This window comes from Juglans microcarpa x Juglans regia, chromosome 8D, assembly GCF_004785595.1.
Source record: "Juglans microcarpa x Juglans regia isolate MS1-56 chromosome 8D, Jm3101_v1.0, whole genome shotgun sequence".
Classification (NCBI taxonomy): Eukaryota; Viridiplantae; Streptophyta; class Magnoliopsida; order Fagales; family Juglandaceae; genus Juglans; species Juglans microcarpa x Juglans regia.
The window spans coordinates 32,487,109-32,505,692 of record NC_054608.1 but is presented as its reverse complement, the minus strand read 5'-3'; the positions used below and the strand labels follow the sequence as shown (position 1 = coordinate 32,505,692).

The 18,584-nt window shown below is 33.7% G+C and overlaps 2 protein-coding genes across 6 annotated transcripts in view; one reads left to right on the top strand and one right to left on the bottom strand.

The window, feature by feature from the left end:
- LOC121242831 (TMV resistance protein N-like) overlaps positions 1 to 11,544 on the top strand; it is a 68,292-nt gene extending 56,748 nt beyond the window's left edge. Inside the window, exons 1-2 of one of the 5 annotated variants that reach the window (XM_041140796.1) lie at positions 6,848 to 7,375; positions 11,028 to 11,106. In XM_041140796.1, the coding sequence (XP_040996730.1) occupies positions 6,852 to 7,375; positions 11,028 to 11,055 (552 nt within the window). In that variant the 5' untranslated portion in view covers positions 6,848 to 6,851 and the 3' untranslated portion in view covers positions 11,056 to 11,106. Of the gene's footprint in view, positions 1 to 6,847; positions 7,376 to 11,027; positions 11,107 to 11,246; positions 11,316 to 11,402 lie in introns of those variants that run through there. The other 4 variants (XR_005935991.1, XR_005935990.1, XR_005935988.1 and 1 more) reach the window with 4 other exon arrangements.
- Positions 11,545 to 16,630: 5,086 nt separating this feature from the next.
- Positions 16,631 to 17,865, bottom strand: LOC121242437 (uncharacterized mitochondrial protein AtMg00810-like). The gene is made up of 2 exons (XM_041140292.1): positions 17,149 to 17,865; positions 16,631 to 16,696 (listed from the first exon to the last, which is right to left on the bottom strand). The coding sequence occupies exons 1-2, from the start codon at positions 17,863 to 17,865 to the stop codon at positions 16,631 to 16,633; spliced, it is 783 nt and encodes a 260-aa protein (XP_040996226.1).
- Between the last annotated feature and the right edge of the window lie 719 nt (positions 17,866 to 18,584).

Below are 18,584 nucleotides of genomic sequence, written 5' to 3'. Positions count from 1 at the left end.
ACTAGAAATCCAAAGCCCTCGTCAGATTTGCAGAGACCTGTTCCAATAGGTCATCAATGCCGGCTAAGTCAAGAGAACCTTCCAGGATAGGAGGCTAAGCACTCGGCGAAACCCGAGCAGGCTGATGGGGGTCTTTTGACAAGCGTGAAGATTCTCTTGTAGACTTTGGACGGTTTCAAGCACCACTAGACTCAAGTGTGTTCTCGCCTTCCCTGGTAAGACTTCTTCACCCCTTTCCCGATAGGGTGTTAGCAAGTCTTTTCTTACCCCAAGAAATGATTGGATCCCTAAAAAATTGGCAACCAACAACATGAGACCGATTTGACATCATTAGAAATTGGTCGATGTTCACCCTAGTCAAAAAGGGTGTCCGTCCAAACCTCTTCCTGGTGTTACTCGACCGAGGAATAAACCAGTTTCAGACTAGCTCTCTCCTGACCAGAAGGAATTATGGAAATCACATTGTGATTGGAAACAATCCCCCATGAGGACGAACAGGGAACTTAGCTTTGGTGACTTCACTACCAGGGAACTCTCAACCTTGACTAGACAAAAAAGGGTTTTCTTTGCCGAGCCTTGGCGTTAGAATACTGATCCTCAAATCAGGCGACCTGACACTTGGGTTGAGACCAGAAACTACAAACATTACCCCTTGTGACCTAATCGCATGGGTCAGTAAGAACTCCCGAGCAATCAAATCGGGATACTTTTCCTTAATGGGTTCCAAAACCATCCGCTACACGACACAACATTACATCAAAATCCTCCAAGCATTAGGGTGTAGTTGGGCAAGAGCCAACCCCAAATAGTCAAGGACGTGGCGCACAAGACAGCAAAAAGGAAGCCTCAACCCATGAGAGAAGGCAAGAGCGGGCAAGGACACTTTCTTAACAACGCCCTTCTAATCGGTTGCCCCATGTCGAGTTCCAGGAACTTCTAGAATCACCGAGTCGGTGATTCCATACTAATCTCGCAAACGCGAGGGTGGTGGTAGAAGACCAGTCATATCCCTCATAGTAGGGAGGAATACGATGTGGAAAGGGCTCAGACTCAATCGAAGACCCAGCCTTGCGGGGAGAGTGAGAGCAATGAGAAGGAAATCATGGGGTACTCTTGGAGGCCATCGATGCGGGCATGAAAAATGTAGAACAAGGATTAGGGTTTAAATAGGAAGCGCTAACAGAGGGGGAAAGAATGGTTGGAAGACTCCAGGTGGGAAGCCAATGGAAGGAGAGGCTACAAAATCACCACGGACAGATCTCACGATCTTGGTGACATGAAAGGGCGCAAGCATAGAGCCATTACGCCCACTCCCGAGAAGTGGGAACACAAACCTCCAATAAGAATTAATGAGGAAAAGGATAAAATTAAGGTGGGTGATTAAATTCTCACCACGTCAGCATGGTAAGAATTTGTTGGGTAACTGAAAGGGTGTTTTTATCTCCATCAGTTGGGCCTGATGTGGTTAGTTAAAGCCCACTAACACAATCCATTATCCCAGCGAGCAAAGAGTGTACAATATACCCTTTCGAAGATCATGTTCCCCAGTCGTGGATAAGTATGGTAATTGCTATGAACAATCACGGATCTCTTACAAAAGGAAAGGGCAAGGTACTTGCTCGACCTTTCCTTTGTGGATGAAGATCCTGGTCCCAATAATCAGGATCCCGAGATTGTGTCGTTATTTGATCATCATTGAATTAATTTACCTATATATAGGGCCAACACTAGAAATTCAAGGTAATCTTTGCTCCACATCTTATATACCAATTCTCTTTACCTTTGACCCAGACTTAGGCATCAGAAGTGCATCGGGCACACCGGGCTATTATGCCACTTGGTGCAGGTTGATTGGATCAATCATTAAGGTGCGAAGCACGTCCTCAATAGCTACAATACAACTGGAAATTCTATTGAGATACAACCAATGTGTAGGGAGGGGAACAATTTGAGGTTTAAAATTGAAAGTTATTCAGAGGAAGCAATCTTCAAAAGTGTTGGACATATAATTACTTTACTTGAATTTTCATCATAGATGGGATCGACTTTCCCCAGCGTGGGTGGTGTTTAGTTGGTGGTGGGCACTGGGTGGGATTTGTATCATGTTGATGAGCACAATTTAGTTCCTAGCTGTTTAACTTTGTCCCAATTGCCCTGATGTATGCATTAATTTAACTAGGCTTTACGTAAAATTTGATAAAAAAAAATGGAATCACTTCTTAAGGACTCGTTGAGAATGATTCTGATCTAGTTCATGGCCTATTAGAAGTAGAAGGCACCCTGGTGGGATCCTCATGGACAGAAAAAGATTGCAGTCAGTTTGATAATGATCGAGTGACATTTATTCTTCGGCCCGAACCAAGGATCATCATTTACTATAAGAAAACTGTTTATTTGTTGCTAGCTATTTCTTGCGAAAATGATTATTTCCTACTAAAATTAGTCTGTTTTTATCTCAAATGGTCATTTTCGTCGCAAATAATCTGTCACAAATACTTTATTTTTCTGTAGTGATTCATTTGGGGTCAATATAAGATGAATTAGAATCTGAGAAAAAAGAAAGCATAATTAACATTAATTGGATCAATCAGTATCCCTACCCTACATGTATAACATTCAAGGAAATAATCAAAGAAGACGTTCCACATTTTTTTCAATGTAGGTCAAAATAAATGAAATCTTCCAAATTTTGAATGGATTAATAGTGGCAAAACTCAATGTGAATGGTGCTTAATTTGTTTGTGGATCGATCTGTGGCCATAAACTCAAAGTGATGAGATAATTGCATATGGTTATCCAGATCGGGATTGGGGAGAAAGTTACAATAATGTTTGGAAAGCTTTCAAGTGAATCATATATATAATGTAAGTAGACAAAGTAATTAATGAAGCTGCTCATGAACTAGCAATATATGCAAATTAAGTTCTTGAATGGTATTATTATTGATGGATATTCATGACTGAGGATAGTTATGATATTAGTAGCTCGTTTTAATACACAGTCAGATCAAGTAGATGTGAGAATGCGTTTGAGAATGAGAAGCTTGGAGAAAGGCACACATGTTACAAGCTTAAGGTTTTTGGTCATCATATATCTATTTGGCTTGCAATTAGGAAATTCAGATTTGGGCTAAAAAACACTCCCAATAATAGTATATGAAACTTTGTAAAGTGCCTTCAAGTTAGTGGGAGTAGAATTATTGTTTAGTCCCATTTGTAGATGATATTTTGCTTTAAAACAATAATTTAGATTTACTACATGAGATTAAGTTACGTTTGGATAGTAAGGTATTTTGTGAATAACAGAAAAAAGTAATCATAGAATATTGAATAGTAGTAAATAGTAGTAAAAAAATAGGTGAAAAGAAATAATAAAATAATGAATAGTAGTGAAGAATACCTCAGTACCCAAACTAGGAATAAATAGTTCTCAAAGCTTTGAAATGAAAGATTTAGGGAAACCTCTTAACTCACCAAAAGAAAAAGGATAGAAATTATAAGTTGCAATAACCATTTAAAAAAAAAAAAAGTAGATTGAAATAAGATCCAATAACCATTTTTAAGATCCAATAACAAAAACCATTGGATTGTTTTAAATTTTCCCTATAAGATTTGATGAAGCATATTTAGGATTCTTACTTGCTACAATATATACAACGTTCTATATATATATATGTTTAAATCGAAAATTTTGTAAGACATGAAGACTACATTAACCATTTTTCTTTTTTTGAGAAAAAGGAAAATGAGGGGAAAGAGAAATGAAGTAAAATAAGAAAGTATGCGAAATAGAATAAACATGCAATTAACGACCACCATTTTCTTTTTCAATCCCATAATCCTATTGAATGCTAATTTTGCAGTTCTGAAAAGGCAGAAGGAGCTATGAACATGCACACACATATATATATATATATATATATATATAAAACTTTGAGAGGGTGGATCGATCATATGTAATTTTTCCTTATATAATTAATTTCCCATATATATATATATATTGAATTAGATATACATATATATTAGGTAGTTGCCAAAGTATTTTCTCACATCATTCTTCCACAAATTCGTATTCTTTGTGTAATGTTGACCATTGACTTGAATTAGTTTTCTATGCAGGGAAGTTTCTCATCTTTAATATGTGAATTGATTGATTTGATACAATAGTTATAATTTATTTAAAGTAAAATTAAAATAAAATGAAGTAATAATAAAAAAAAAAATCTTGTTAGTTTATAAACTTTACTATAATGAGATCTATATGTGAACTAATTTTTTTCTTTTTTTAACTTTTTGTTCTAATAAAAGTTTGTTTTACATGGTATTTTGCAGTAGTAACAAAAAACAATAAGAAAATAAATTAATTTAATCTAGGAATAATTTGAATTTTTAATATGAATTTTGTTATGTCATGTTGTATATGTTAATGTAGTATATTATAAGTAGATATTAATTTAATTAAAAATATATGAATAGAAATAATTAAAATTAAAAATAATATTTTTCTTAAATTAATGTGCCATTAAATAGATAAATAAATATAATAATGATGATAATGAATAATAGATTGACTTACGACCACGAGAAGTGGGCCCACTACAATGGGTAAAGAGGAAGTTTTCTTCTTCTTTTTTACTTTATTAAATGAAAAGGATTTTTTTTTTTTTTTTACATAGAAGGAAATTCGATCCAGAAATTAAGATTTTATCAGTTCATCTAACAATAAAAAAGGAAATTGCTGAAGAAGTTTGTGGCTAAACCTTTGAAGCGCATAGCTTTTTTGTAATAGCCAAACCTTTGCTTACGCATAGATTTGTGGCCGCTTTTTGACTTGGTTTGAATTTAGCTATTAGAGTGCTAGAGTCCTGATCTCATTAGAATAGCTAAATTTAAATTTAAATTTTAGTTAATAAGATATGAATTTATCTTTATTTATTTCATTCACATTTAATTTTTACATTAAATTATCTATATATTTTTTAAATAATAATAAAATAATATTAATTAATTTTTTTAAAATTTTAAAATTATTTAATTTTATTATATTTATCATTCTACCGATTATATGTTAATTAATAATAATATTGTAGTCCTCGAAAAACTGCTGCAATCAAAATATAGTAGGAAGTAAGGAAGAAAATGTTTTTTATTCCTTTTGGTCATGCTACAATAATTATTAAATTTGATCCACAATACTAATTTACAGTGGTAAAAACCATCCCCTTCTATATTTACATAATTCAATGTAATACATTTTGAGACTCTATTAGCCAAACACCCCATTAGATTTACATTTGTATAATCCAATGAGTGTTTTATCTTATTATAATGTAAAATCACATGATATCCTAGAGATTATTTTTATCATGTAAGAAAAACTTTCACATTGTATTATACATCTTTGAGTTAAAATAATAATAAAATATTATTTTTTTAAAAAAAATTAATTTTTTTATATATTTTTTAATTAGCACCCACTACAAAGATGTTGAAAGTAGAGCCGGAGGAGAGAAAAAAACTAATAAAATACAAATATTAGAGAGAATGGGAGGAGAGAGAAAAAATTAATAAAATAGCATTTGCAGATTGAATAGTACATATGTAAAGATTTATTGACAATGTTCATAGATATGAAAATATTTACATATGCATAATCTAATATAGTCAATTTAATGATCTAGTTATACAAATATATGTTTGCATTGGTATATAAATAAACAAATGCTAATGCTCTAACAAAGTTGTGACGCATAGGCTTTTCGCATATTCCTGTATATAAAATACTTTAAGTTATGTAATTAAAGTGTAACCTTCTAGTTTAGATAATGAAAGCTCACATATCATCTAATCTTATTTTATCTCAATATTTTAATAGTAAATACCACAATATAGAGGGAAAAGCTGGCAACAGAGAGGGGGATGGGCTTCCTAAAAATGCATCAACAATGATGAAAGTTGATCAATCTAGACAGTTGGGACGATCTTGATCTTGCATGGAAATTCTATTATTGGAGATCATGTATTGTGGGACGAAGATTGCACATAATAATCCAGTACTGCAGCGACAGCTCGGAGATATTGTCCAATTCTTTTAAGTGATTATTAATTTAATTAGCAATAAATATGATTAGAAAAGACAAAAATCAGAATAAATAATAATATTTCTCTTGATTTGACTTATAATGTCGTTTTCAACATCAAATAGATTTTTTTATTAAAAAAATAAAATAAAATAAAATAAAAAGAAGAAGAAGAATGATAGGCCTCGATCGAGAAGAGGGCCACACCAAAGACAAATTGAGGAAGTTTGCGCATCATTTTCCTTCACCGAATTCTTTGTATTTGGCCCAATGAGATCACCATCAAATTTATTAGGTCATGATGTGATCTGTTTTCTTGAAAAATGACTCAATTTACAGCTTTACACGCGAAGAGAAATATCTAACCTTCTAGTTTAGATAATAGATATGATCAATCTAGCATTATGGGTATGATATGGTAAGAGAGACAGATCAGAGAGAACCAGACACAAATTGTTGCCAATCAAGCTGTTATATATATATATATATATATATATATATAAATTAGTTAATATAATTAATATATTTAGGAGATATTTTAATTGATCGGTAGAAACAAAGTTAGATGAAGAAGTAGACTAAACTAATGGATGGAAAATAAAATAAAATTGTGACCACTAAGGGGCCTACACCCGTACGTTCCAAGCGGCCTGCCACCAAACCCAAGTAAAGTCCTTTTGTCCTCTTACTGCCAAGAAGTTCCACCTTCATGCAACGCTGTATCCACTTCTTTAAACTTATACAAGGAGCTCCATAATCATCCACATTTAAAATGACTTCTTCCAACGCATCATCGGGAGTCCTTTCCTTTACTTCCTCCTCCAATTCCTCTTCTTTATCCTCTCAATGGAGTTATGATGTATTCTTGAGCTTTCAAGGTGAGAATACCCGTAATAATTTTACTGGTCATCTTTATAGAGCTTTGCATCAAAATGGAATCAATACTTATATAGATAACGAGGAGCTAAGAAGAGGTGAAAAAATTTCTCCTACACTTTTGAAGGCAATTGAAGAGTCCAAGATTTCGATTGTTGTATTTTCTGAAAACTATGCGTCATCTGCGTGGTGTTTGGATGAGCTGATAAAGATCTTAGAGTGTAAAGGATCAAAGCAACAGAAGGTTTTACCAGTGTTTTACAAAGTTGAGCCATCGACAGTACGCCACCAAATAAATAGTTTCAAAGAAGCATTGGCTAAACATGAAGAAAATTTCAAGGATGATGCTAAAGTTCAGAGGTGGAAGACTGCCTTAAAACAAGCTGCCGATCTATCTGGTTTTCATTTAAAGATCAACGAGTAATTCTGACAACTCTTATCCCTCTATCGATTCATATATAATTTAGTTTTGATTGGATTACATCCTTTGAAGATATATATATATATATATATATATATATATAGTGAGAAGCTGTAATTCAGTGGAATGAAGGAATTTTCAGCACACATTCACACGATGTATATCCGTACAATAGTCGGAAATTCTAACACTCCCTCTCGACTAAACAACAGTTGAATGAGGAAAAAATCTGCTCAATATGACATGACGACAACGAGATTTAATATACGAAAACACCACAACACTTATGAAGCAAAATGAACAAATAGACAGAATTTGTCCAACACTCTACGAGGCGCTCGACCATATCCCAAAATTACACAATGCATCACAACACTTCACATGGAATTCGGCCACATCACAACTACATAGATCACCCCAACACACAGCCACAAGACTAAATTTCACATATCACAATTCACAATTTCTATCAACAATGATTTTCAAGATTAGTTCGAGAGTCACTTATACACGGAGGGGAAAATCTATGGATGATCATAGGCGTCCCGAGCTTAGAGAGAGAGAGAGAGAGAGAGAGAGGAGAAACTAAGAGGGTAAGGTAGAGAGTAAGCAAGGGGAAACTAAGAGGGAAGGCAGAGATGGGTGGCCGTTAGCCTAAGAGAGAGTTCAATGGAGACAGAGAGAATGAGAGGGACAGAGAGTGATAGAGAGGGGTGGCAAGGAAGCAGAGTGATGTACAGAGGTCACGAGAGGGAGAGGGAGAGGGAGAGGGAGGGGGAGAGGGAGGCAAAGAAGGAAGAGAGAGAATGAGAGATAGAGCAAAAGAGGGAGGACTGGGAAGGAGAGAGGAATTAAGGTTTGTGTGAAATAGGACAAAACGGTGCCGTCTTGAGGGGATGGGCAGGCCTTCTCCTAAGGGTTTGGGGCCTTAGTTGTGGGCTGGGCTTGGGCTTTCGGGGCTGACTTCACATTACGCATGAACAAAATGTAGAAGCCTCAGTTCATTAAAATTTGTGTTCGTATTGATGTTTTTTACCATTTTTCACACACAAACTACGGTCTTTTTTTATTTATTTTTACGATAAATTAAAAAATATATAATTTAAACCCTAGGAAATTGCATACATTTATGATTTACCAATTAAATTGGTCAAGCGGCACATTCTTGATCTATATTGTCAAATTAAATTGGAAGGTACAAACTAAGTAAAATTTATTTGTAATTTAGAACGCAAATTAATACTTACGAAGCTTATGCATGCTATAATTGTCAGGTACTAAAAAAGATTACTACAATTATTAAAGAAAACAGTGAATAAAGAATGACAACATACATGTCTTTGCTTCTCCACTATTTTCAAAGTTCCAGTTCTTTTTTCTTTTTTTTTTTAAGTCTTGAATTTGATAAAGACCATCTCTACACCTTCTTCGATCATCACTTATGATGATAGTTTTAGTATAGTACTACAACTAGCCATGCGAATTGCTACACTTTCAAAATTCATATCTTTTGAACAGTTGTTAGTTTAAAGAGGAGTGATATTTACAGTTTTAAGATGTATAAATCTTGTATACTCTCTTTGAAAAAAGTAAATTAATCTGGACCCCACATGTAAAAATTATTTTTTTTAATGATGGAACCCACATTTTTTTCAAATGAGTTCTTGGAACTTGCACAACTTAAAACTGTATCTAGCATTACTCTAATTCAAATGGTAGAGATCATTTTCCCACATTTAGTATTTAACTTGTGCCCTGCCGACAATGTCATTTGAGAATATAATTATGCTTAAATCATGTTCCCATGTCTTTTAACATGAGGAAGCCAAATTCATAAATTTTCTTTTAATCATTTTGAATTGGCAGGAACGAATCTAAATTTATTGAAGAAATTGTTCAAGAAGTCTCAAAAATAGTACTAGATCGTACATATTTGCATGTTGCCGAGTATCCGGTGGGAATAAAGTCTCGTGTAGAAGATATTAATATGCTATTATGTATTGAGAAGAATGACATACGCATGATAGGGATTTTTGGTATTGGTGGAATTGGTAAAACAACCATTGCAAAAGAGATGTATAATCGCATTACCGATCAATTTGAAGGCAGCTGTTTTCTTCCAAATGTTAGAGAATCTTCAAAACAAGATCAAGGTGGTCTCGTAAAGTTGCAAGAGACAATTCTTTCTGACATTCTTAAAGATTCAAGTTTGAAAGTTAGAAACGTGGATCGAGGAATCAATTTGATAATGGAGAGACTTTGCCGTAAAAGAATTCTTTTGGTTCTTGATGACGTTGATCGTTTGGACCAATTAGAAAAATTATGTGGAAGATGCGATTGGTTTGGTTCTGGGAGTCGAATGATCATAACAACAAGGAATGCGGGTTTACTAAATAAGCATCGTGTTAGTTTCGTATATCGTATGAAGGAAATGGATCACAACGAAGCTCTTAAGCTCTTTAGCAAACATGCCTTCAAAAGTGGCAAACCAGATGATGGTTTTGTGAAACTTACAGAAGTTGCACTACATTATGCTAGCGGCCTTCCACTTGCTTTAAAAGTGGTAGGCTCAAATCTATATGGAGAAGATATACATTATTGGAAAAGTGAATTGGAAAAGTACAAAAGAATTCCAGAAGAAAACATTCAAGAAAAACTCAAAATAAGTTACGATGGATTAGATTATTTTGCACGAAAGATTTTTCTTGACATTGCATGTTTCTTCAAAGGAGACGACAGAGAATATGTCACTAAAATATTGGACGGTTGTGGTTTCTTTCCCGATGATGGTATAAAAAAGCTCAATGATAAATGTCTCATAACTATTGATGAAGATGACCGAGTGATGATGCATGACTTACTAGAAGATATGGGTAAAGAAATTGTCCGACAAGAATCACCTGAAGAACCTGACAAGCGCAGTAGATTATGGTTTCATGAAGATGTTCGTGAAGTACTTGAAAAAAATATGGTAAGATTTGCCTTAGAAATATAATTCTACTTTTGAGTTCTCTTATCTCTCAATTGAAGCTACTATTAAATTAAAAGAATTGGATCCAGAAATACATATAAATTAATATAGATCGTACCCGACACACGAAATATTTTCTCAATGTTGTAAATAAAATAATTTTAATAAAGAAGTATAAATAAAATCATCAAAACCAATTCCCCTTTTCCCCATTTTCCTAAAAAGGCAAAATCCTATGATTATCTGACCCCTTTTTTAGTATTTTAAAGTGAGTAATACGTATTAAAATAAAGAAGTATACATGACTTTGACATTTGAATGTAGTCACTTATTCCTAGAAATCTGAATAATAAAAATTAGTTGATCCAGATTTTATTACTCATGCCATTTGCATTGATGTTCATTTGTAATTGTTTATCATTAATGGAATTCGTTTGATATTAAAAAAAATAATAAAAATAAGACAATCCCTTTTGAAATCTAAAATAGCAACACCATATGAAAAAAGATTGGCTTATGTTTGTTGTTTTCCTTCTTAAAAAATGGGATAGTGATGTATACACGTATTTTATAAGAAGAAAAATATAATCGTAGCATGTTAAACTTATAGTTCAACACTTGCGCAAGTGTTTAATTATAGGAAATTTATCTTTGATTTTTGATGTGCATTCTCACATTAGGGAACAGAGCAAATTGAAGGCATATTGATAGATCTGCCTGAGGAGGACTGCAAGATACAATTGAGTACTAAGGTGTTTGCAAAATTGAGAAACCTCAGAATATTTATAAACCGCAATAATGCAAGTTTTTGTGGCAAATTGGAGTATCTCTCTGATAAGTTAAGAATTCTTAACTGGCCTCTATGCGCTTTGGAGTTTTTGCCATCTAACTTTTATGGAGAGAAACTCATTGTCTTAAAAATTAGAAGAAGCAATATTAGAGATTTAGGCACGGGACTGCAATCTAAGGTAAGTATTTTTATTTTTAATATTTCGATCAGTCTTAATTTCTTTTAACAGTTAATATATTTCCTTTATTTTCTTCTTTTTAAACAGAAGTTAACAAGTATAGATCTCGGTTACTGTGAATACTTGACAAGTATATCTGATCTTTCAAGTTGCTCAAATCTAGAGAAGTTGATTTTTGATGGATGTAAAAGTTTAGTTGAGGTTCATGATTCTGTTGGATTTTTGGATAAGCTTGTTCAATTGGATTTTACTAATTGTTCCAGCTTAAAGAAGTTGCCAAGAAGCTTCAAGTTGAGATGTCTAGAATTACTTGAACTTAGAGGTTGTACAAGCCTTGAATACTTTCCTGAAATTGAGTGTGAAATGGAACATTTGAAGTGTGTCGAGATAGAAAGCACCGTAATACAAGAGCTACCTTCATCCATTATAAACCTCACTGGGCTCGACATGTTATATTTGGAAGGGTGCAAAAGCCTTGTGCGTCTTCCAATGAACATTTTTCAGTTGGAACGTCTAAAGGATATTAATATCGAAGATTGTCCAAATTTTGTAAATTTTGTAGAGGAGCTGGGACATAATCGACAATCCATGCCATGTACACAGGAAAATGAAATTTCACCAAGTATGTCACCTCTAGAATCAAATTTTAGTTTGAGGTATTTAATTCAATCTGGTAGTGAAATTGTTGGCCTTCCTCCATGCATCAAAGGATTTGTTAGATTGTGTCGCCTTAATTTGAGAGACTACAAGCAACTTGACGAAATTCTACACCTTCCACCAAATACATTAGAGGTAGATGTTTTTCGATGCATGTTATTGGATATTCTAAAATATATCGTGTATGTCTAAAATACATAACTGGATATTCTATTAATGAGATGCTGTCAAGATGTTACAAAGAGGGGAACAATATGAAATTTACATTTGGAAGTAATTCACAGGAAGCAATCCTCAAAAGTGCTGGAGTCCATCTACTATACGTGAATGACAATTTCATTGATCCAATGGATACCGAGATGATGGGCATGACTTCATTGACTTGGAACCCACAACAGAAGAGGCAATCTTCAACCTCAAGTGTTATGGAATTCAATAGAAGAGGCATGTTAATTCTTATATTTTTATTAGTCTTGAAATATTTATTTTTCTTACTTAAATTTAAGTTTATATTAATGAAGGAATCGAAGTTCATGAAGGAATTGAAGTTGCATGCAAAAGGAATCAAAGTTGGGAGAAAGAACTGTAACAGTAATAGACTTGCAGCGCCTATATTTATAATTTGAGAAATTTTAATTTTTCTTTATTTGATGCTTTCAACGATTTATTATTCTTGCTTCATATCAATTGAGGGGGATAAAATTCTTGATATGAGTTCAATCATTTTTTTTTTATCATGATTTAGAATAATCTTAATCAGCTAATAGCCTTATTCATAATTTTGTTAAAAATAAAATCTAATATCTTTTTATATTTTTTTTAACAAATACAAGTGATGATTTAATTTCATATTATTAAGCTAAGAAGAAAATACTTTTAGATATTTTCTTAAAGAAAAGGAGTTTCAACGATGATATTTTTCATGATGACAATATTGATTTTTAAATTATCATGTAGACATCCAGAAAGAATCAATTATCATAAATAAATTACTATGTATTAATGAGGTGGATTCCAAAACTTAGTTTATTTTCCGTTAATAGTTTTATCATTGTTTAAATTAATTTGCATCTTTAAAATTAATTATTTCTTGTTTTGATCCACTTATTGTTTAGTACTTCTTATTTTATTTTAGAACTTATTTTTTGAACTCGGATTTTTGGCAGACAATTGTAGCGACAGAAAGAGAAAATTTTGCAATTGTGTTTTGTTATATGGATGCAATCTGGTGAACTGGTTTGCAACTTAGAATTGCATCCCATCTTTAACTCTTGCAGGTGAATTATAATTGCTTTTGAGTTGTTGGTTTTCACTGTTTGAACTGGATAGCAAGTTGTGGCTTGATTTCTCAGGATTAGGAACATTCATGTTGGACAAGACAATAACAATATATTGCTCATTATGACCTAACCAGGATATTTCTCTCTATGATGCAACCAGGAAGTTGCCTTAGTTTTGTATTAGTATTTGGCTATGTCTTACTGTAAAGGATTAAATATGTAGAGACACAGCATGCAGTCTTGTAGAGTCGGATGGGCATAGTTCACAAAAGGATACCAATAAGAAATCACTAGTGATCATACTGAGAGTAACAAAGAAGATAAATCAACGTGAATGGACTTGGTGATGCGAACACATATTTGATTCTTGATCATCAATCAATTCCATTGTTAATTTTATCTGTATATCCAATCTATAGAACTATTGTTACTTTACACCGATTGGAGGAAAGTGCCCGAAAACGTACCATAGAAAAGAAGATCAAGAACATGGAATGGTAAGGCAACCATTTCCGATGTTCCTACAAATTGATAACTTCATATCATTGTGCTACTCATCACGTCCACCACTCACTTGAGTTTTTCCTTGGCTCCTTCATTCTTGGAAAGTTACAATAATGTTTGAAATGCCTTCAGGTGAATCATATATATCATGTATATATGCAAATTAAGTTCTTGAATGATATTGCAATTTGTTTAAGGGATTTTTTTTTTTTTTTTAATTTTGTTATGAAAGGCTATTCATTGAGGATAGTTATGGTATAATTAGTAGCTCATCTTAATACACAATTAGATCAAGTGGACGTGAGAATGCGTTTGAGAATGAGAAGCTTGGAGGAAAGTAAACATGTTTTAAGCTTAAGGTTTTGGTCATCATAATATTTATTTGACTTGCGATTAAGAAATTATTCAGATTTGGGCTTTAAAAAAACCTCCCGAAAATAGTATATGATAGTACTTTGCTGATGACTACATACATCTTCAAATATTTAATCCCATTTGTAGATGATATTTTGTGTCCAAGCATTTCTATTTTCTAGAGTTGAAGTTCGATATGCTTGTAATTTGAATCTTAATCAATGCAATGCCCTCAAGAATCTCCCCAGAAGGCTTAAGTTGAGATCTTTAAAATCACTTTACCTTAGAAGGTTATTCAAGCATCTCACTGGGCTTTAGGTTTTATATCTAGCTAGGAGGTTGCCAAAACCTTATGCATCTCTCAAATAACATTCTTCAGTTGCAACAACTAAAGACTCTTTCTCTTGGAGGTTGTTCAGGACTTGGTGAGCTTACAAAGATGGTGACGGGTAAAGGACAGTGCTCATGTATGCCCTCTGCTGTGTCTACAAATGGATCTGGAACTTCGTAAGTGCAGAATCACTCTCATTGCCACATTTGAATTATGACGGCAGCCTCTTATCTAAATCAGGTCTCCCTAGGGAACTATATATATATATATATATATATATATATATATATATATTTATATTACTTCTGTAGTTTGGAAGATCTAGCTATATTGAACTAGGAGTGATATTATTAGTCTTCCCACATCCATCAATATTAGCAACTTAAGTGTTTATTATCTTTAAAGATTCATTAAAGACTCCATGTTTTGGCAAGCAAATTGTAAGTAATTTATTATTATCTTTCACTTCATCAAACTCAAATCACATTTTTTTTTCCAACGAGCTCTTGATCAGAGCACGATGTGGGGGAAAGTGAGATTTTGAGATCACGATGATTTACTATACTCAACGAAAGCACCCATAAACCGTGTAACGTGTGTGATGTGATTTATTTGGGAATCAAAATCTAATTGCGTTTTAGAAACAAGATATCTTCTATAAAATTATGATTTTGTGGGATTCAGCGAATATTCCATGTTTTCCATTCTAATTGAATTTGTTTGATAGCTAGGTTCTATTTTAGGTATACTTTCGGCCTTAATCAAAATATATAGGTAACAGGCATGTTGTACTATTATCAATATTATGCTTTGAAGAGGACTCGAACCTTCATGCCCGTGCGATTTTGAGTCATGCGTGTCTATCACTTCACCAGCAAGGCATAAAAAAGATGGTTCGTATTCTATGAATATGATATATCATTATTTAGTGTGATTCAGTGTGGAATATACGACAAAGGTGAAGAGGAGATCGATCACTACAAGAAATAACTGTATTTCTAGTGATCAAAGTTGCCAGAAAAAATCAACAAAATGGCCGAAATTGGGTAATTTCGGCTAAACCAATTTGCCATCAAGTCGCCACTTCTAAAGAGCTAAGTAAAACTTTTTCTACCGATGACTTGAAATAGTTAGGAATACCAACTTTTACCGGCGATTACACTCGCTAGAGATAAGATATATCATCGCCAATAAAAAGTTTGCCAAGTTCAGTCTATTCAGTCGCTAAACTTTATTTTCGGTGAATAATAATCGATGGAAATATAATCATTTGCAGCGAATTTAATGGCAATGCTTGCCTTTCGCCGTATATGTGATGTACATTATTTGCGGCGATAATATAATCGCCACAAATATATTTTCGATGAGTAAAAAATCGTCGGAAGTTCTTTGTGTCAGTTTTTGTAGTCTTCTCTAATATAATTGCGGCGAATTGTTGTCTCCGAAAATGGTGGTTTAATTCCATATCAACCTCTTTGTATTTTGTCCTACATGATTCTTTTTCCCTGATATTTGTTTCTTTCATGAGAGTTAGTTGCTTGCTAGTAAATTAAAAATGTTAGATTTGGAGAAATTTGAATTTGATTACTAGTATATATGTCAACATCATTCAAATAACCTTGACATACATATTTGAAATTCACCAGGATTTAGTCTTAAGTTTTACACAATACTACAATAGAAACAGCAATTTCCCATGAATGTGTTTTGTGGCAAAAATCAGACTTTTGTGGGAAAAACTCTATTCCCACAAGATTTTGTTGTGGGATGCTCGTGGGATAAAACTCACCGGAAAAAGTATAATAGCCCACAAAAGGTTTAAATCGTGGCAAATACCTATCTTTTCCCACAACACTTCTCGCAGCAAGAGCCGATGAAGTTCACTGCAAAAGCACTTCCATTTTTGTTTATTCTCATGGGAATAGGAGCAATTATCGCGAGAGGTACTGGTGGGTTTTAATAACAATTAAAAAACTATATACAAACCTTGGAGATTCAAATTGACATTAATAACAATTAAAAAAAAAACTAAAATTATGCTAACATGTTTACAAGAAAAACTCCTAATGAGAACCCAAGAACAATAAATATTGAGCAATCTCCCTTTCTACTATTAAGCAATCTTTGATTGATTCTACATTTGGTAATAACCAAATCTGAGCTAAGAATGCTGGAAGCTTTTGGAATTTTCAATAACCATTCCATGCATCCAACAAGTTGCACTGCAGTGCATCTGTAAAATTTAGAACTTCAAACTAGAAGCAGAGGAATTGAAAATAAAGCTAAGAAGAAATTGTATACTTCTCATTATTATCAGAAAGACTTCGTGAATTAGAAGGCTATACAATGACTGTATTTATACACATAAAGACTAATGAATATTGTACAATGACTGTCACATGCTTGTAACTAACTTAACTGACTATACACATCAGACTCTTCATAACTGAATTAACTGTCAACTAGCTGTAGATGAATCCCTTTGCTCGGCTTCTCGAGATTTTAGTTCCAATCTCTCTATGTGGCTTTGTATGTTCCAACACCCCCCCCCCCCCTCAAGATGAGAATGGATGTTGATCATTCCCATCTTGCGAATTAAATGATGAAAATTGAGAGATCTGAGAGGTTTAGTCAATATATCAGCTAGTTGATGCTTTGAAGGAATGTGAATTATTTTGATAAGGCCTGCTTGTAGTTTCTTTCGAACAATGTGGCAATATAGTTGTATATGCTTGGTCCTTTCATGTTGAATAGGATTAGAAGCAATATCAGAAGCAGGTTTGCTATCAGTATACAATAATGCAGCTTGAGAATGAAGAACATTTAAGTCAGCCAGAAGATAGAATAGCCATTGAATCTCACAAGTTGTAGACGCTAAAGCCCTGTATTCAGATTCAGTAGATGATCTGCTAACAGTGGGTTGCTTCTTTGATTTCCAAGAGATAAGAGAATCTCCTATAAAAACTGTGAAACCAGTCACACTTCTTCTAGTATATAGGCAACCACCCCAATCATTGTCAGAATATGCTTTTAAATGTAAGGGAGATGCTGCAGACATGAAAATCCCTTGACCTGGTGTGGCTTTGATGTATCGAAGTACTCTCTGATCAGCTTGAAGATGAATGGTGCTAGGAGTGGCCATAAACTGACTTAAAGCTTGAACTGAGTAAGCTAACTCAGGTCTGGTTATAGTGAGGTACAATAATCTGCCAACAAGTCTTCTATATGAAGTAGGATCAGATAAAGGAGGAGAGGAATCATTTGCACTTAGCTTTAGGGTAGATTCCATTGGAAACGCTACTGGTTTACAACCAGAAAAGCCCCTATCTTGCAAGATATCAAGGGCATACTTCCTTTGACACAATGTGATGCCCTTGGCTGATCTAGCTACTTCTATCCCTAAGAAGTATTTTAATTCTCCCATATCCTTAATGGTAAAACAATCATGTGAAAATTCCTTACAAGATTGATCTAATCAATGCTGTCAGAGGCCAAAATAACATCATCAACATAAATGAGCAAAACTATGAAACCTGTTGAGGTTTGTTTGATGAACAGAGAGGAGTCTGATTTCCCTCGAGTGAAACCATATTGAATCAGAGAAGAGGACAGTTTGGAAAACCACTGTCTTGAGGCCTGTTTCAAACCGTAAAGTCTCTTCTTAAGTTTGCATACTCGAGGGTCATTGGAAGATGAATATCCTGGTGGTAACTGCATATACACTTCTTAATCGACGTCTCTATGCAAAAAGGTATTGTTTACATCTAGTTGATCATGTAAATGCCAATGCTTTATGGCAGCAACAACAAGTAAAACTCTTACAGTTGTCATTTTTGCAACAGGAGAAAAAATATCAAAAAAATCAAAACCTTCCTATTGAGTGTATCCCTTTGCTATCTAGCCTTATACCTCTCAACTGATCCATCAACTTTGAATTTGACACGATAAACCCATTTACAACCTATTGCAATCTTATTTGGAGGTAAAACAGTAAGTTCCCAAGTGTTATTGATTTCAAGAGCTTTAATTTCTTCTGCCATAGCAATTTGCCATTGAGGATGGGAAATGGCTTGTTTAAAGGTTTTGGGTTCAAAAGTGGAAGAAACAACAGATACAAAGGCTTTATATTTGGGAGATAATTGT